The sequence below is a fragment of the Schistocerca gregaria genome, chromosome 8 (assembly GCF_023897955.1).
Source record: "Schistocerca gregaria isolate iqSchGreg1 chromosome 8, iqSchGreg1.2, whole genome shotgun sequence".
NCBI lineage: Eukaryota > Metazoa > Arthropoda > Insecta > Orthoptera > Acrididae > Schistocerca > Schistocerca gregaria.
Genome location: NC_064927.1, coordinates 330,964,649 through 330,985,411, shown reverse-complemented (window position 1 = coordinate 330,985,411; position 20,763 = coordinate 330,964,649). Strand labels below are relative to the sequence as shown.

The window sequence follows — 20,763 nt, the reverse complement described above, 5'->3', positions numbered from 1 at the left end:
TTCGCCAGCAGTGTGTCAGGTTAACCGGCCCGCTGGGCAAGCTGCACGGAGCAGTAAACAGCCCTCGCACCCGGCCGCGCCGCTCCCGCCAGGCTCTCAGCCATGTGTGATGCGCCAGCAAGCAAATGCAGTGAACAAATCATGCTACTAAACATTCGCGTGAGAATTGCCCATCACGCCAAGCTATTTGCTTTTATTGTAATAAAAAAGGACATGTTCAGAGTGTTTGCCAGAAAAAGCTCAGATCGGAAGCTCAAACCTGTTCAGGCCCTTTGCTTCATGCCGGAATCGGAATCGAACCAAGGATACTCAGGCTTGTGAAACTTTGCCCATGGAAATTCATGTAGTTCATTCCACTCCGCCCAGTGCCACTCTCTCTAACAGTGACTGTGTTCATCCCAAAAATAGTGTGCTTCGACATCGCCGGAACTCTCGTCAAGCCGCAAGTGATTATGTACCAGTGTCAGTTCACGTTGCACGAGACAGTCACTCTTGTCGTCAGCAGGACAATAAACTTTTTGTAGACTTGGACATTAACGGCATTGTGATACCATTCCAGCTCGATACAGGAGCTGCAGTTTCACTGATCAATCAAGACACTTACAAACTGCTGGGCACACCTTCGTTGCGTCCCACAAATGTTAAATTATCTAGCTATTCCGGTCACGATATCCCTGTGTTAGGACAGTGCAGCCTTCTTGCAACATACAAAGGACAAACAAAACTTGTGTCATTTTACGTCCTACGTTTTTCTTCTGCAGTGAACTTGTTTGGTTTCGATTTATTTCAGTTGTTTAACTTGTCTATAGTAAATCAGGTCCTATCAGTGAATCAGACTGTGCCTTCCGACAGTGTTTCTCGTCTATGTGAAGAATTTGCAGACATTTTTGCACCAGGCCTCGGTTGCGCTAAGAACTATAAAGCACATTTGGAACTGGAAGTAAACGAGCAACCAAAATTTTTCAGAGCGCGCAATGTTCCCCATGCATTGCGTGATGAGGTCGCAAAAACATTACACGATTTGGAATCACAAGGTGTGATTGAACATGTGCAGGCTTCTCTCTGGGCATCACCCTTAGTAATTTTGCCAAAACCTTCCGGCAAGTTGAGACTTTGTGTGGACTTCAAGGCAACAGTGAATCCACAACTAGTGATTGCAACTTTTCCTTTACCCCGACCGGAAGATCTTTTTGACAAACTGTGCACAGGTAAATATTTTTCGAAGTTGGACCTCGCAGATGCGTACTTACAAATACCGGTTGACGAAGAAACCCAGCGTGTTTTGGTGGTTAACATACATCTTGATTTGTATCAATTCAAATGACTGTCATTCGGGTGTGCATCTGCCCCTGCATTGTTTCAGCAATATCTACAAACTGTTTGTGCGTCGGTCCCAACTGCAGCAAATTATCTGGACGATATTGTGATCTCCGGGAAGACGGACGAAGAACATTTGGCCAATCTCAGAACATTATTTCAGGTCTTGCGACAAAATGGTCTTCGCTTGCGGAAGGACAAATGTTTGTTTTTTGCTCGGGACTTGCCATACTCTGGAAGTGTACTCAATGCCCAAGGCATACATCCCAGTCCCACGCACCTCCGTGCCATACAAGACTTGCCGTCGCCGCATAATTTGAAGCAGTTACAGAGTGTGCTGCGAAAAATAAATTACTATAACAAATATGTTCCGCATGCCTCTTCCATTTCAGCTCCGCTTCATCACTTAGGCCATAAAAGTGTTCTGTTCGTCTGGACGACAGAATGCAAACGCGCCTTTCGCCAGTTGAAATCTGTGTTGCTTTCCAATACTTGCCTTACGCCATTCGATCCCCAGAAGCCCCTTTTGTTGATGGTGGATGCATCGGATTTCGGGATCGGTGCTGTGCTTGCGCACAAAGATGGATCGCATGATCGCCCTAATGCCTTTGCATCCAAATTGCTCTCGTCTGCACAAAGAAATCATTCACAGATCGAGAAAGAAACATTGGCTCTCATATTTGGTGTTATAAAGTTTCATGATTTCTTGTATGGTCGTCACTTTACCATAATCACAGACCACAAACCTTTGACATTGCTTTTTCATCCGACCAATCCTGTACCTCCACGTACAGCGCAGAAATTCATTTGCTGGTCTATTTTCCTCTCGCAATACCGCTACGATATCTTGTATCGGTCCACTGCTAAGCACGGAAACGCCGATGCGTTGTCCCGCTTGCCTGTTGCTGAGGATAGGGCATTTGATTCCTCCAAACTAGCTTGCATGTTCCTTGATGCGGAAACCGATGACGTGGTCACATTGTTTCTGATTGATTTTCGTCATGTAGCTACAGCCACAGCTGCCGACCCTGTCCTTGCTTCCGTTCTGCGTTTTGTTGCTACGCAATGGCCCCTGTCAAAGTCACGGATCGGGGACCCGTTGGTTGGCCGATTTTTTGCTCACAAGGAGAGACTTTTTGTACAACGTGGTGTTTTGCTGTTGCATTCTGATAATGATCAGTCCAGGTTCCATTGGGGTATAGTGAGAACGAAACAACTTGCTCGTCAGCACTGTACTTGGTTCGGAATCGATGCCGCAATTGCAAATATGTGCTCTTCTTGCAGGGTGTGTGCTGAACAACAATCAGCACCACCGCGAAAATTCTTTGCATGGCCAAAAGCCACTTCCCCTTGGCAATGCTTACACATCGATTTTGCTGGTCCATTCTGGAATGCTCAATGGTTGGTTGTGGTAGATTCATTCAGTAATTTTCCTTTTTTTGTCCGGATGTCTTCCATGACATCATCTGCCACCATCCAAGCGTTATCCGGTATCTTTTGAATTGAAGGTCTTCCACAGACTATTGTTTCCGACAATGGCCCACAATTCATGTCCGCAGAATTTCAGTCATTATGCAAAGCCAATGGTATTCAACATCTGACGTCCGCGCCATTTTCGCCACAATCAAACGGTGCCGCTGAACGATTGGTCAGGACTTTCAAGTCACAGATGTTGAAGTTACAAGAGTTGCATTCTCGGGAGGACGCGTTATTGCTGTTTTTGTCCTCATATCGCTCTCAGCCCTGAGGTGGTCGCTCGCCGGCTGAGTTGCTCCACTGTCGTCATCATCGAACCTTGATGTCTTTGCTACATCCGCCGCATCAGGTTCCTGTGCAGCGGCAGACACCTGCTTTTGCTCCAGGCGACGTTGTCTTCTATCACCACTACTGAGGTTCACGGCGTTGGCTCAAAGGGCGCATTCTTCGCTGCCTCGGACACGCTATGTATCTAGTTTTGGGGGCCTCTGGTGAGGTGCGTCGGCATCTCAATCAGCTGTGCCTCTGTCGTCACACGGCATCTGCTGCTTGCTGTCTGCTTTCAGTGACGGTGCCGTCTGGTCAGCGCCCCGGGGACCCATTTACTGGCTCGCCTCAGCCCCAGGTGTTACCGACACTGCCTTCCATTTTGCCCCATGGCGACACGCTGCCTCCGCCGCCACCACCACCCCCGCCGCCGCCTGTTCTCCCACCGGCGACGCCCGCAGTGGACGCGTCGCTGCAACCGCCGGGTGCCTCCCTGGGTCACGTGCCACCGATCGCTTCCCGTGACCAGTTGTCCTCCGACATGGAACTCTTGCCCACTCCGGACCATATGTCATCTTTGCCCGTCGGGTGCCCCAGCCCGATGGAGGTTGACCCTTCGGCACCTCCTGTCTCTCTACGGGCGCATACACCACATGTTGGCGTGCACCCTGGAGCAGGTTTTCAGGCGTTTCCTAGCTCCCCGCAGTCCGAATGGCAGGGTGTGGGTGTCACAGCCTCGCCTGTTGATAGGCTCCCCACCTCATTGCATACGTCAACATGGGGTCCTCCCCACAGCGGGCGGAAGCCTTATGCCACAACCGTACACAGATTTGCAGGGGAGGAATGTGGTGTCACCGCCATCACCACACTTGCTAGGTGGTAGCCTTTAAATCGGCCGCAGTCCGGTAGTATACGTCGGACCCACGTGTCACCACTATCAGTGATTGCAGACCGAGCGCCGCCACAAGGCAGGTCTAGAGAGACTTCCTAGCACTCGCCCCAGTTGTACAGCCAACTTTGCTAGCGATGGTTCACTGACTAAATACTCTCTCATTTGCCGAGACGATAGTTAGCATAGCCATCAGCTACGTTATTTGCTACGACGTAGCAAGGCGCGGGTATCCGAACTATTGATATTGTCAATCATGTACCGTCATGAGCGACGTTCGTGATTAATGGATTAAAGTTAAGTATTCCACCAGCTACGTCCGTTTTTCTCAATTCTAATTCCCTTGCCATGTTTCAGATCTCACGCCAGCCTGCGTGAGCTAAAACGCGTGCATTTCGGCCTCCGTTAGTACCAAGGGGTTGGCTCTCCTGCCAACCACAACAGGAAGGGTGTAGTATTTTCTTTGAACCATTTAAAAGTGTTTGGTTGTTTAGCACTTGTCCACATACTGGATGAAAAGAGAGAATGGATGAATGAAAGATAGATTGAACCAGGGCACCAGCTGTAAATACAGATTAATATGTGCTCTGCCTAAGTGACCAGTGTACTGAATGATGTGAGACAGATAGACTAATGTGTCAGTAGTGCTTGGAGTGCGAGTGTAGACACTACATACCAGATGCTCAGTCAGTTATAGACATAGAGCAGACTGAGATACTGCTGATGGACCTTGACGCTCCAGAGGATGACCAGTCAGCTAAGTCACCTCATTTACCCAAAGCTAAGGAGTATCTAAATTATGTCATGTATTTATTTGGTAAGTGATTTTTCCAGTTTAGGAGAAGATCCTGTGAATCTGGAGCATGCTCTGTCAAGAAGTGACAGAGCAGACTGGATAAAAGCCATGAAAGAGGAAATAAATTATTTACAGAGCAATGGTTTTGGGAACTAATTGATCTACTGAGGAATAAAAGTATCTGTGGAGACAAATGGATATTTAAATTGAAAGGGAATGCAGAAAACTACGATGAGAGATTTTTTACTAAAGGATTTACCCAAAAATTTGGTATAGAGTTGTAAGACGTAATACTCTTTGATCTTGCATTACTTTAGCTGAAATTCTTGATCTTAAGTTAATAATTTTATTAGTAAAATGTTTTTCTAAGAATAGTTAAAAATGAACATTGAATTCCTTTAACCATTTTTATGACATCGAGGGTTCTGTTGGACTAGCACAAAATCCAGTGTGTTAACTAAAGTGCTTGCTATGGAGCATCACATGTATTTTATTCATAAGTAAAATTGTCCCCAGATTAAGTGGTAGTGTTGTATGTTGGTAGTCTGACTCCTTCTTTCATCTTTGCCGTCTATGAGACACTGGACTATCTTTGTGTTAGTTGCTTCTTCGTCACACTGCATATATGCTGTTATGATGATGTGTGAATACAACTATTATGAATGATGTAATTGTTATTTATCTATCTCATAAAAAACAGCTGTACATTCTAACAACATGCTACAACCTATTTGTAGACACTTGAGGAATAAAGGAGAACCCTCATCTGGGAGCAGAAGCATTGATTTGTTGACCATCACACATAAACAAGAAAGCTTTCTAGCTTCGCACATGCACTACTATCTCTGCCAAATGCAGCACTGGCATTGTGCATCCATCCAGTGCCATGAGAGGTCATAGATGTGTATTTGCATACATGTGAATATGTGTGTGTGTGTGTGTGTGTGTGTGTGTGTGTGTGTGTGTGTGTGTGTGTGTGTGTGTGTACTCTAGCTCAAGAAAGGATGTACTCAGAAAGTTAGCAAGTTTTTTTCCTGTACTATCAACAGCTCAATGCTTCTACTTTTTGGTGAGTGGTCCCCTTTACTCAAGAATTTACATTCTACCAGAACTTTCCTAGTATAATTATAAGCTGTTTGTGTTTACTGAAGCTCCTAATATGAAAAATGCTGCTGCTTCCTCAGCTGTATTAAACAGATGGTGTTCAGCAACAATTTCTACCTTAATTTCTACATGACCACACTGATATTCATCATACAGCAAATTATATGTAATTTTTTTGGGATGGGGAGGTGTGTGGGTGAGGGGGTGGGGGTGGGGGGATGGAGATTCGTCATACAGACACAATTTTTAATTTTTCTGTGTACTTCATCACAAACCACTTTCACAAACATATTTTCATTACCAACACTGTATTATGTGTGTGTTTAGGTGCAAAGGGAGGGGTGGTTGGCAGAGGGGGTCAGGGGTGAAGCTCAATGCCATGGTCTGTGCTAGATCACAATGACACTAATGCACAATATCATAAACACAAAATTTCAATTATTCTCGACATACAAATAAAGGATTTGTTTTGGACAGGCAACCGACATTTTATACTTCCAGTCGTAATGTCATGGGAACAATTACAAATGATAAGACAACACTATACATCTTGATTACTGGTGCTTACAAATAGTATTGGTACAAATGAAAGTGTTGAATTCCTCTGTAAGGAATTCCTTCATACTACATAAAAAAATAAATTTTTCATGTTCATCATCATCAGGTTGTCTGTCTTGCATCAGTCTTTGACTGCATAGCCCTCCATGCTTCTCTCTCTTCTGTGGTCCTCTTCATTCTTTGGTGCCCTCCTTGTGGCCTGCTGACATCATCCACTATCTGGAACCTTCTTCTGCCCTTCCCTCTCTTTCCCGGAATGAAACCTTCAATTGCCTCTGTTAGAAGGCAATCTCTTCTTAGATTGTGGACTATCCAGTTTAGTTTCCTGTTCTTCACCATCAGCAGCATCCTTTGTTCTTCTCCAACTCTCCTCCTCAATTCTTCTTCATTCCTGACTTTATTAGTCCAGCTGATCTTCTCCATTCTATGCCATATCCATATTTCACAAGATTCAATTCTCTTATTATCCTGTTTTCTCAAAGTCCACATTTTTACTCCATACAAGGCCACATTCCATATTGAGCACTTAACCAGTTGATTCCTTAATTCATTGTTTAAATAATTAGTTAGGAGTCTTTTCTACTTCTGAAATGTCTCTTTCGCCAGATCCATTCTCACTTTGATATCTTGTTGGCAACCCATGTCGTCTTTAATCCAACTTCCCAAATACTTGAATGCTCTTACCTGCTCTATGATGTCTGACCCCAACTTGATTTTCATTTTTCTCTTCTTTAGCCCTATGATGCTTCTGATTTTCTTTTCATTAATTTTCATACCATGTGATGCACAGGCTTCATTCAGGTCATTTAGCATTTGAGTCAGTGGCTCTTGACTATCTACAAGAATCGCCATGTCATCTGCAAATCTTATACATTCAATTTTCCAACCACCTATCATGATGCCTCTTGTCCCATCCAAACAGCTTTCCAGTACTTCCTCCAGATATATGTTAGATAGGATCAGCAAGAGATAACAGCCCTGTGTAACACATCCCCCAATCTTACTGTCTTCTGAATCCTATTACCTACTCATACCTGAGCCTTCTGATTAATGTACAGATTTGTGATCAATCTTCTTTCCTTCCACTTTACTCCCTAGTCTTCCAAGGTAACTAACAGCTTATTCCACTGCACTCTATCAAAGGCCTTTTCGAGGTCCACGAAGACAGCATACACTTCTCCGTCCTTTTCTATGTACCTTTCGCTGATGGTTCTTAAAAGTCCAGTGGCATCTCGTGTTCCCTTTCTCCTTATGAAACCATATTGTTCTTCACCAAGTGCTTCTTCCAGCATACCATATAGCCTCCTATTCAGAATTCGAAGAATTACTTTAGCTGCCTGCAATATTAGGATGATTGTCCTGTGGTCTTCACACTTTTTAGGATTATTAGTCTTTAGGATTTGGACTATTATACTTATGTGAAAGTCTTCTAGCCACTCCCCTTTGTCACAGATGTAGTTGCAAAGGGAGGTCAACTCATATTCGCCTGTTTCTTTTAAACTATTTAAGATTTGTGCTGTAATGTCATCTACACCACACACTTTGTTGTTTTTAAGTTCTCCCAATGCCTTATTTACCTCCGAACCTAGGATAAAATCTCCTTTTTCATCTTCATTTACTGATTCTTCTTCCCAATCTGCAGTTTGGAAGGTCTTCAATCTGCTTCATAGAGAGTTTCAACATATTCTTTCCATCTATTCTGAACAGCGTGTGGATCACTTAAAAGAGTTCCATCTTTCCCTTCTATCTCCATATTTGTTTTGTTCTTCCTTCCCTGAAATACCATTACCTTGGCTGCTCAATACATCTTTTCATAATTGCCCTCTTTTCTCTAGTGTCTCAATTTCTGAGCAGATTTCTCTCATCCATTTTTCCCTGGACTGATCAGTTACTCTTCTCAGCTCATTGTTCAGTCTTCTGTATTGCCTTTTTCCTCCATCAATTTGTGTGCTTTTCCATTTTCTCCATCCTGCCATCTTCAAGATCGTGTCAATGGTAACCCATTGGTTTCCTTCTCCACCTGCACTTCACCAGACCAGCCACATCTTTACTGGTTGCTTTCAGGGTGTCTCTGAACTGGTTCCACTGTTCATTTATGCCCTCTGTCTTTTCTCTAATTTTCCGCTTGTCTTGGAACTCTTCTTATTAATGTTATAAAACATTTATTGGTGGTAATAAGTAACTCCTTCAAGATCATTTCATAGCAGCTTCCACTGAGTTATAAAGCTGAGGATCCAATTCAAATGTCCTCCACATAGAAATGCATTGAGATACAGCTATATATTTTAAGAACAGAAACCCGTTTACAGTAAGTATTGTTACTTGCCTTGCAGCTAATAGGAATTTATGAGGCATGTTTTGAAAGTAAGGGTACTAGATTTTCTGATTTTTTTGAAAAAAAAAATGGTATTTTTTTTAAAAAAAATTACAGACTATTATTGATACACTTCTTGACTATTTTTCCACGCAACTGCAGTCATGTTCAGTGCATGTGGTGAGCCACGGCACTAGCTTCCTTATGTCCTCCTCGAAGAACTGCCCTGCCAGCCCCTTTCCCCAAACGTTCCTCTCATGAGTATTCTTCTCCTTTTGTTCTGAATTCTCCTTTTGTGTCTCACAGTATTGTTGTGCATTGATGCTCTTACCCAGAAAATTGACCAAAATCATGCCTTTTCAGCATTTTACTTTAAGTTTCATGTCCAGCAAACGTTTGCTCTGTGAGATATAAGAATCTGACTAACTTTTTTTTTGCCCTGATTTTTTGAGTTCAACTTTGATTCAGATTATTTAGCATTGCTGTCCCATGTTGGATAATCAAATTTTCTTCTTTTGGTGATTAAACCTGTGGTCTTTCTAATGAGCCCAGTTTGTAAAGATTTTTAGAGCACAGTTTTTTGCAAAATCAGGTGAAAAATACTTTTACAAAATCTTCAAGTTTGCACTTCATTTATTCAGTACTGGAAAGTGTTACATAAATGAAACTTTATATTGGAGAACCTTGTGTTGTCATGTTATTACATGCAAAAATTCACGTTTGTCATACCTGTAGGCCCTGAGAGCCAAACTTCAAGATTTTTCCAGGCACCGATTTTTTTGGGTGATTTTGTCTAAACTTTTCTAGCTGAATATGGCTTGTAAAACTCATTTCGTTACTATTCTAAAGAGAATGCATAAAGTTGCACAAGATACCCAAATTTCATTTGTTCCAACAAAAAATTGCCCAAAATATAAGAGCCCAAATTTGCCAGGAGGATTAATGTTCTGGGAAGTGAGTGTAATAAGGCCCTGATCTTTGAAGAAGTATCTCCAAGATGCACCATTATCTAGTTTATTCAGTTCACAGTCTTTGGTGCCGCTGAAAGTATAGGCCTGAAGTTGCAGGGAATACTGGTGAAAGTAAATCTGTGAGGGTGTGTTGTGAGACATACTTGAATAGCACTTGTCCATGAAAGGCAAAAGTACCAGTTTTGAATCCTGGTGCAGCACACAGTTTTCACCTGCCAGGAAGTTTTAGAATAGCTTTTGTTATTTAGAATAGCTTTTGTTATTTAGCTTTTGTTATTTAGCTCTGTCTCTTAGAAAGGGGACCACAAACAATAACAAATGTTGTTGGAAACCACATTTTGTGTTCCACATTCTGAGCTTTGTTTTGTTCCTCTGATGAACTTAGTTAATATGAGTCTCTGCTTTCTGTTATGAAGTTAAAGACCCAGCCATGCAGGTAGAAAACACATAATGTCATAATATTGGGAGATCCCAAGTAGAATATAAAGTTAAAGGTACTGAAGAAGTCAGAAAACAGCAACAGGATATGGCAAGGAGAATTTCAGCCAAGTTCTGAAGGTGGGAGACGAGGCACTGTTGTAAATAAAGCTCTGGAAGGAAGGCTTTGCTTGGATAGCTCACCTGCTACACCACTTGCCCACAAAAGGCAAAAGTCCCAGGTTCGAGTTCTGGTCTGGAATACAGTTTTAATCTGGTAGAAAGTTTCAAATAAGTACACACTCCATGCAGAGTGAAAATTCATTTTGGAAACAATCCCCTAGACTGTAGGTAAGCCATGTCTCCTCATTAGCCTTTCTTCCAAGAGTGCTAGTCCACAAGATATGTAAGAGAACTTGTGTGAAGTTTGGAAGATAGCAGATGAGGTATTCGCAGAAGCAAAGTTGTGAGGGTGGGTCATTAATCATGTTTGAATAGTTCAGTCAGCGAGCACTTGACCATGAAAGTCAGAGGGTATGAGGTTCGAGTTCTGTTGTGGCTCACAGTTTTAACCTGCCATTAAGTTTCAGGACAGCTTTTGTTGCTTAGCTCTGTCTCTTTCTCTACTGAGGATCCTTTGTGAAAGCCAAACTGAGGTGCAGTTAGCCAGTTATGCTTAAAAAAGTGCCAGTCTTCTTCTATAGACCACATTCTCAGAATTTGGTTTGTAATTATTGTTAATTTTTCTAACTCCAAGGGAAATTTGTAACTGATTTTTTTGGTAAGGCAGATGCAGCACGTAATCTTGTATGAGGAGTCACTGAGAGATGTAGAAATAACTCCATCTGTGCCACAGGGCAGTGGCTTGGGTTTCTGGCTGTTAATTTTAGATATTAATGACATTAATAATAATAATAATAATAACAATAATTCATGGCTTTCACAAATTATATACTTATCTATAATGAACACCTGTCTGAAATTAGCTACAAAAACATTCATTCAGATGTTGGTAAGATTCCAGGGTGCTGCAAAGACTGTCAACTTCCTTCAAATATTCAAAAACATAAAATAGTTCATTTCATAAAACAAAAAATTAATAATTTAGGACTAAGTATCAGTGAGTCACAATTGGTTTCAGTCAAGTCTTACAAATACCTGTTCGGATATGAAATGGAATGATCACATAGGCTCAGCCAGAGGTAAAGCAGGTGTCGAACTTCAGGTCACTGGAAGGATACTAGGAAAATGCAACCAGTCAACAAAGAAATAGCTTACAAAACAGTTGTGTGATCCACTCTAAAATATTGCTCACTTGTCTGGAGTTTATACCAAATAAGAATAACAAGTGATATTGAACATGCACAAAGAAGAGTGGCACAGATAGTCTCTGGTTTGTCTTACCCATGGGAGAGTATCATAGAGGTGCTGAAATAACTGAACTGGCAGACGCTTGAAGATAGACGCGAACTATCCCATGAAAGCTTACTTCCGAAGTTTTAGGGACCAACTTTAAATGAGGAAGTTAGGGTTACACTGTAACTGACTACATACCACTTCCGTAGAGGTCACGAAGTCTAGACTAGGCTAATTACAGCACACATGGAGGCATTCTAAGCAATCATTCTTTCATCCCTCCATATGTGAATGGAACAGGAAGAAGCAGTAACAACTGGTGCAATGGAAAGCACTGTCCCATATCTTCATAGTGGTACACAGACTATGCATGTAGAACTTTAAAGGTTTCTGTCACAACTGTATATTTACAACTATCAGAAAACAATGAACTTCTATGGGATAAGAGTTTCCTTGACTAGTTCTGAAATCAGTTGTATGAGTTGGTTGCCTATTCATTTACATTTCTTTATTTCTATTTATGAGTGGCTTGTTTTCTCCAACATGTTTAATTACTTCCTCCACTTCGTACACATTTTCATTTTTAAGATTCTAAACAGTTCAACATTTAGACGGTCTGCACAAAGAGTGACTGGAAAAAAATGCAGCTCCAACTGGGGATAAAGTAACTCTGGAATGAGAAACTGCAGCTGGTGTGTGCGAGTTTGAAGGAGAGTAAGTATAGTATTATTTGTTGCACCCAGCATCTTCTGGTTTGTGTGAATGAATACAAAACAAATCCTACTTCTAATATGTTGTCAATTATCTTTATTTTGAAAATCCAGATGTCATTAGATTTTGGTATACATACTGATACGGAAATGTGATTCTGGCATTTTATGCTCCTTAAATCATTTGTATTTGTGGACCTCTGTGTTTAAACAAATATATTTATGAGATTTCTGTAGTTTTCTTGTCATTTTCACTGTTTGTTTTCACACGACAATGTAATTTTATTGAACGGAACAAGCACTGATAGCCACACAAAAGAATATGGTAGGCCCTGCTTTCATTATGATTTACGTTTTTTGTACATTTGCTCCCACTGGCGTACCACCAATTTTATTGTAAACAACAGATGCACAGTACACTTGATACCTGTCGTACTAAACTGCTTTCACACGACACTTTCTGTCAAATCCACCGGCAAAAGCTTGGGAACTTGTAGCTGTAGAAAATGAGATAATTTCCTTGCTTCCCATACCATACAAAACCAACATTCACAACATGCTCATATTTTTTTTCAGATGAAAGCAATCCAGAGCTGTATTAAAGAACACAACAAAACTCAGACCACTCGACAGCGCAGATGCCGAGTTGCTGCTGCTGCTGCTTGTCCAAATGAGCCTGCCCTTGCTTGTGTTGGTGCAGTATAAGCGGTGCACACTATTCCTGCGGTACCTGGGGTTTAGGGGTGGGGGTGGTGGCCTCTCATTGTGGTTTGTCCTAAGGGGCGTCTTGACTCTGTGTGACTCCCACAAAGGTCAGGTCAATAAGTGGTCGGCCTGTGATGGATTTGGTGGACCAGGTCCCTGATGAGCCAGTTTTTGGACCATTCAGCCTGTCCATAGAAGACATGCACTGACTGTTGAAATCGGTCACGGAGCAGCAGGATGCCAGTCTGCCTATGCAGTTGAGCTGTGGAGTAGAGCCATGGCAGGTGCAGAGCAAGCTTGAGTGCCCAGTTCTGCACCCTCTGCAGTGCATTCATGTGTGTGGGATGCATTGTCCCAGACCACAGCTGCGTATTCCAGCATGGGACATACCAGTGCCAGATATAGGGTAAGGCCATGGTGGGGAGGCAGAGCTGGCAATGGATTGAGCAGGGGATAAAGGATATGTAGGTGTCCTATTGCTCTGCTCCTAATGTCCTGAATGTGAGGCTTCCAAGTGAGTTTCTGGTTGAGGTTGACAACAAGATAATGGCCAGTCTTGCTCCAGGAAACAGGGTTTCCCATGATGGTGACTGGTGGGAGACCAGACTCTTCGCTGCATTTTGATTAAGGTGCCATTTAGTTGACTACGCACTGAGAGCCTCACAGTCGTGCTGAAGATGATGTCTCATCTCCACTGCCATCATGCTCAGCACAAATAGTGCAGTGTTGTCAGTGTATAGGGCCAATTTCACTGGCGCCATGTGCAGCACATCAGTGGTGAAGAGGGAGTATAGCAGAGGCACTCCAGCATGTAATGGATGGTGGGTCAAAGTGCCATCACCCAGCCAGATGTGGAACATCCCGTCAGCCAGGTAGGAGCAGAGAAGGACACCGTGCAATGTCAGAACCCATGCACAAAGAGTTTGTACACGAGGCCATTGTGCCACATGAAGTCTAAGGCCCAGGAGACATCCAATAATACTGCCCTGAGGAATTCCCAAGTCTCCAGAATGCACATGGCCTCTTCCACCAGCTGCATCAGTTTGTGTATGGTGGAACAGCCACTCCTAAATCCGAATTGTTCGTCTGGGACGATGCCTCAGCTGTCACGTGACGGAATAGACGCCTGGTGTATAGGCTCTTGAACAACTTGAAGAGCAAAGGCAGCAGGTTGATGGGTCAGTAGTTTGCAGGATGGCGTGGATCCTTGTTCACCTTGGGGATGGTCACCACCTGTGTGTGTTTCCACTCAGTGGGGTAGACACCGGAATGAAGACATGATTGAAGATACAAGCGAGGATGTGATTTGAGATGCCATCGGCACCTCCAGCCTTCTTGGTGTCAAGCACCCTCAGATGTGCGGCCACCTCCTGTTTGGAGATGAGGTTTATCTCATCCCCCTACTTCCAGGAACACAGGGAGTTGCTCCTCTACTCATCAGAGGTGGTCTTCTTCAATGCCATCATTCACCAGGGTGAATGACAATTCGAAGTGGTCCGGTAGTGCCCCTGCTTTGCCATCAGGGCTGCAGATCACTTCCTGGCCGACATGGAGTGGTGGAATACGCTGTTGTCTGCACAGACAGTATTTGACTATGCCCCAGGTGCTGTCATCCTTGGAACTGAGGGATGCAACCAGGTCAGCCCAGACACTGCTTTTGTTGGCCTCAACTGCACCCTTGCTTCATCTCTGCAAGCAGCTGAGACGTTGCTTCATTTCTGGTTGGCAGATGAGCTGCTACTCCCAGAAGACTCTGTTTTTCTCCTGGATTGGATCCCAGAAGGGAGGTGGGAGACTTCTGGAGAAGTTCCTGGGCTCCTATGGAGGAGGAGGGGAGACTGAGTCAGCTGGTAGGGGAAAGACAGCAACACAGCATCTGCACCGATGTCCGTGGGGTCCAGGGAGTCTGAAAGTAATTGACATTATCGTGGAACCTCACAGTGACGTTTTTTGGCAACATTGATGCTGAAGACCACTGGCAGATGGTCCAATGACGGAGCACACTGGGCGGCAGCAGTCGTGTGGTGCTTGATGTCCTTGATAAGGGCAATGTCAAGCATGTTGAATTGCCCTCTGGTGGGGTAGATGATGTGGTTGTGTGGACCTGGGGTAGATGATGTGGTTGTGTGGACCCATGACCAGGGCGCTGTTCCTCTGGGCAGCACGGTGAAGTCGACGGCCACTGATGTTCAAGAGGCAGGAGTTACATTCCGGGTGCTTCGCACTGAAGTCACCCGCAATGAAGACCCAGCCCCCTGAAGGCCAGCAGCACATCAATGCCCACCTCCTGAAGATGCCCGCAAGATGGCCTGTAGGCAGCCATGAACGCGATCTGCCCAGCAGCAATGGAGATATTCACTCCTGTAGCTTCCAGGATGGCAAGGTCCAGAAGTGGCACCCTTTGGGGCCGCCACTAGCAGGGTGGTATAGGCTTGAACCAACAGGCCTAGCAGGGCTCCTGAGGGTACTCTGTCCTCTTGAGCGGCCACACCACCAATAGTCATCAAGTAATCAAGTACTGCTGGAAGATGCGGAATGCGCACTCATCAGCATCGCACCCTGGGTAGTCGGCACCTGACAAGCATTGTGTAATAGCATACACTTGCAGCGCGTTTAGCAGGCAGGTGTCCATGGAGAAATCTGTAGCATCGTCATTCTTCGTCTGCTGGTTCGTCATAAATGGGGGGCCGGATGGGGCCGCCGATGGGGCTGCTTCAGTCGCCTGAGCCCATCCCACTGAATGGTGATCCGCGACACCCTTTGTCCGAGTAGCGTGCTCCTCTACATACAGCATACTAACTCGAGATTGTCCTGCCAACTCGCTGGCAGCTGATTGTTAGCGCGTTGCAAGCTATTTACTGGTGAGTCAGTCTGCAGTCACGCCATCTCCAAAGGCCCATAACAGTAAAGGCCGTCCGCACAAGGACGGACCGAAAACGAACGCAAAGGGCAGGCATACATCGACACCCGTTGCCGTCTAATCGGCAATGCAGTTCTGTACACGGAACAGCTCAGAACTGAGAAACTACGGTGCGAGATAGGTGGAGAGGGAGTACTGTTTGTCACAGCCGAGCATCTTTGGTTGCACTCAACATATGGGTCTCTGTTTTTATTATAGATGAATTAGAATACGAAGAAAACTCTGGATTAATCCGCACATCCAATGAAATATAAACGGCAGGCTAAATACAGCAACCAAGGAGCTGTAACAGACAGATATGAAATTCATACTTTTTGTACGACAACTGAACAGTGCTACAGCGTTCTGGCCTATTTAATTTCTTCAGCTATAAAACATCGTTACTTTTGTTTAAAAATCCAAATATCTTGAGTTTTGTATACAGCGAACTGTGGTGATGGTGGTCTGTGCTGGTTAAGTCTTTTCTATGTGAACAACATTATATTTACATGTACCGAAGATTTTTGGCTTTTCACTGTTCGTTCCCACGCGACAGTGTAATTTTTCATAACGACAAAGCCTGCTAGTTACCTCACAGTCATTTACATTTGTTTCCATTGACGTCTCGGTAATTTTATTTTAAACAACAGATGAGCAGTACATTACACGTCATATGAAATTCCTTTCCCTCTTAATAGAAACAGCGCAGTGTGAAATGCCTCCCGCAGTAGGCTGGGAACTAGTACTTCCCGTGCAAAGCCAAAGTTCACAACTTGCTAGTTTATCTTCATGTTAAACCAATACAAAGCTGCGATCGAGGACACCAAAGAAACTCAGATCACTTGGCGACGTAGGCATCGAGTCGCTGGCAACTGGTTGGCAAACGCGTTGCAAGGTGACTGGTGAGTCATTCAGCAGTCGCACACCGTCTGCAGAGCCCTGTTTAACAATACACGGTTACAGGAAATTATTCGCATCAACTGACGTCGGCAACTTGTTGCATTTGTGTTGTTTCGTGTGCAGTGGGCGTAAGTGATTCGTAAACGGCCAGTTACCAACTCGTTCTCGTAAGAGGGTTTCATTTTCGAGTCGCTCCGTGTGCGGAGAGCCATACAAATGTTTCACAGTAATCCAGGGGCGCCGACTCTCCAAAATTTCTGTGGGCGCATATCGATGACGGAATGTAATATATGTTTTCTGGAGGGTTCTGGTATTTTTAAAAAAATTTACCTCTCATTTATATCTTTTGTGAACACTGCCTGTGTCATAAAGATCTGTGCTGTGATAAAGTAAAATATACCGATACTATAAGCACGCTTTCAGACTGCCATAGGTTAGAAGGCACATTCTCGGATTCGGAAAGGTTTAAAAAGTCAGCCAACCAGGAGCAAACCAAAGGTTTATTTAGCCCCCGACCTAGGTTTCGATATTTATAAAAATATCTTCATCAAAAGGATTGGGTCTTGGTGGTAAATTACATTAGCTGAAGCCGACCGGTTCTTCTTATATATAAAAACCAGAACCATCACATACCATGTCTTAAGACAGCAGCCAGATTGCACTCGGCGTGCATCAGAATGAATGAACAACTGAATTCGCCCACTGATAAATGCTTTTGTCTACATAAAATTAAAACAGACGCCCAAAGAGTGAAATATTCACGTAACGTACGTATTCACCATGCGAGTGACTAAGGCCTTTGTCACGGTGAACTGTTAACTAAACCTTTGGTCTACTAAAACTGGTTGGCTGATTTTGTTCAGCCTCTTCAAATTTATACAATTGCGAAATCGCAGCCATGTTTAAGATTCTGTTCTTGGATTCCTTATTTTTTTGGCTCCACATGCTTTCCACTGTTGCCGGTGTCAGTAATATCCATCTGTGATGACGACAAAATATATGACAAATTTATCCATAGCGACTAGAAAACCGCTCTGATTCGAAAGTATGTATAGAAGCAATAATTAATATTCTGTTTCAGCGTTCCACAAGAGTCCAATAATTGCGCAACGTTTGACGCAACGCGTCAATAGAGCCTTCTTCAGTCTACGATATAAGCTCCCGCGTTCTTCGAAGCCAATGCCGCAACAAAAATCCGGATTATGTGAAAACAGTTTGTTACATCTAAACCACATCGCCTGTTATGTTTTTAAAGAAAGAAATAACTACTAACTTCGTTTGTAACAGTCGACTTCCTTGTACCTCCGATTATTCTTTATTATTGCTCAATATTGGCCAGTAGACATTTTAAAACAGTTGTTGACGAATGGAGTGGGCGTACAGTACGTTAGCATGTCACTTGTAAGGAAACATGAAAGCAAGCTGAGAAGACGGGATTTCATTCAAAGTATAGGGCGACTATCGTTCTAGGAAGTGCCTTTTACTTGTCCAGGGAAAGGCAAGGAACGTTCGGGGAGTGTATTCCTTGGTTGCCTTTGCAGAAAGACATCTGAAACGAATAAATAGGTTTTAGAGGTCAGAATTCTAACATCCACCCAGTGTTTTAATTGTTCATTACTTTTGATAAAAGAAAGTGAGAAATATTTTATTTTTATCAAACTAAAAATTTTGTGCGCGCACCCACAAGATTATGTAAGTTTGTACGAGACCCGGGGCACCCACGTAGTCGGGGCGTTGTAATTATCTTCTCGTTAATGTGATCCGACATGCCTTCCACAGTCACTCTGAAACGACACCGTAACTTCATCTTTTGTAAAATAGAGCACACCTGTATATATTTTTTGACTTCTCATTTTTTATCAGTACAGCAGAAATTAGCCATTTTTAATACTTTCACAATATACGCAATTTCCCCTGTCCAATAACAAGTACTAGGGCAGGCAAATTTTCAATGGCCTTAATATTTACAAACAATTGTGAGATTCTTGTCTGGTATATGCCACGGCCACCGTGTATAATGCTTGGCATACTATTCGCGTTCTCTTGTAGATTCGATATGCGGTCTAGATCTACTTTTTAATTACGGTGGTGGTTGTTTTGTACATAAATCTATTCTTCTACATCAAATTCGAATACAATAAGACAAATGATGAATCTGTTACTGTATCATTAAGGGATTTTTGTGTTCGCCTTGATGCCAGACACATTTAATCTCCAAACCAGCCGTAGCAATAATTCGCCCTCATCGGTTGGTTTTTTAATTCTGAAGCACATGAAATGTTGATTTCCACAATAACTTTCGTTATCGGTAATTGCAAAATGTTATGATTAGTTTTGTGCCTATGTATCGACATTTTTTTCCTTTTTCTTACTTGACAACATTAAGAACACTTTTTCCTTATTAAAAATGACACTGCAGTTATTTTGGTTTGTGAAGTTACGTTGCCCTGCAACATTATCTATCCACATCTGTAGCAAGTTAATATTTGTGGCTAATTTGCCGGGCAGACGAGAAATGAACACAGTCATCGTGATGAAACCGCCACGCTGGTGAATTGATTCACAGCTTCAACTTCTTTGTAGTTCTTACAGTCCTACGGAAACTAACTTTGCGAACTCACCGACGAGTAATCATTTTATCGTTTGCATGTATTTATTTTATCATTTTGTGGCTTTCCTTACGTACTTCTTTAAAGGTATCTCACAGTTTGAAAAGCAAAATAAAAATCAACTGCAATTTCCTCGCGAAAGTAATTTCAAGTCCCTGTTCAGCATAAGGTCCTTAGTATTTGTAATTATATGATAATCTGACACAGCGAGTGCTTTGTCAGATTCCAGACGATAGACAATCATGTTTTTCTTTACTTACCGGTATCACGTTATTTGGGTTACAGAAACTGTAGCGTGTACAGAAAAATGCCGGGCTGTCTTCGAATAATAAAGGCATTGATCATGCTGTTCACTTTGTTTTGTTGTTTATACATACCTGTATAAATGGTTCGTTGCTGGAACGCCTAAGAGCATTTTCACCGCTCCGTTCACTGGCAAGCCATTTTTACGTAACAACATTTGTACGATTCCAACCATTGCAAATTGGTCTGTGGGCGATGGTAACAACTGACTGATAAGAAATTCTGATTCTACCGTGTCAAACAGTTCTAATGTTTATGCAGACATCGGATTGAGTCACGCCCTGTCAACAAACAGCAGACAATCAGGTTTACAACTACGAATCCGGTATCTAAAAGGAACCTTACTTCTTCCATAAGACGCGCGTTTCATTTAATAATGGAATGATACGGTATCAGCTGTTATTCGGACGATACCTGTGGAATGCACAGCGTCAACAGTGACTCGGCAGACTTTTTTTGCCTCTGACTGATAGCTATATATGATGCAAGGTACGTCTTACTGTGCTCATAAAGATGGATCTGTGAGAAACCGTATATCCATACGAATTACTGTTCATTGGACAAAATGATCGAAAACCACGAAAACTTCAGCGTAAAGTGTATGTCGCCATCGCCGAGGGAGCGCACACGGCCGGCAGCTGTCACTGGCTGCTTCCGTTGACACACTGTGTGTGTGTGTGTGTGTGTGTGTTTGTGTTTGTTTTTCAGCCCTTGACGTGTATCTACGACTTCGCGGCGAGCCGTGCGTTGGCGGGACATGCCGAATATCAGTGGTGTTCACACGGCGCGCAACACGAAGGCAACTTTATCTTTACAGCCAACCACTACACTATAATATCATTGGAATAATGATGTATTAACACAATGAAATTAAAAGCAACTCCAAAAATGAGAGATTAACCACAGTACTTAATTTTCTTCGATGGTTTTTGCCTCTAATAACCATTCACATTCTAGCAGTACATACCTTGATCATGATACAGTGTCTAAAAATAATTTACATTGCATCCATAACACCTTAGTCTTATACAACGAGGTTTGCATCTTTCAGTCACTAAAGTTTTCAACTCTCCCTTATCAGATATCACAATCCACAGCAACGTGTTGCCTACATTTAAATATGGATTAAGAAAATACTTTAAAGGAGGTTCTTCTTCTCTCTTGAGCACCTG

At 43.0% G+C, this 20,763-nt stretch overlaps 1 protein-coding gene across 2 annotated transcripts in view; it reads right to left on the bottom strand.

Moving 5' to 3' along the window:
• Window positions 1–20,503, bottom strand: part of LOC126284099 (NADH-ubiquinone oxidoreductase 49 kDa subunit-like) — a 165,302-nt gene extending 144,799 nt beyond the window's left edge. Inside the window, exons 1-2 of one of the 2 annotated variants that reach the window (XM_049982750.1) lie at window positions 20,006–20,503; window positions 19,666–19,872 (exon numbers count right to left, since the gene is read on the bottom strand). In XM_049982750.1, the coding sequence (XP_049838707.1) occupies window positions 19,666–19,766 (101 nt within the window). In that variant the 5' untranslated portion in view covers window positions 19,767–19,872; window positions 20,006–20,503. Of the gene's footprint in view, window positions 1–19,665 lie in introns of both variants that reach the window. The other variant, XM_049982749.1, reaches the window with a different exon arrangement.
• Between the last annotated feature and the right edge of the window lie 260 nt (window positions 20,504–20,763).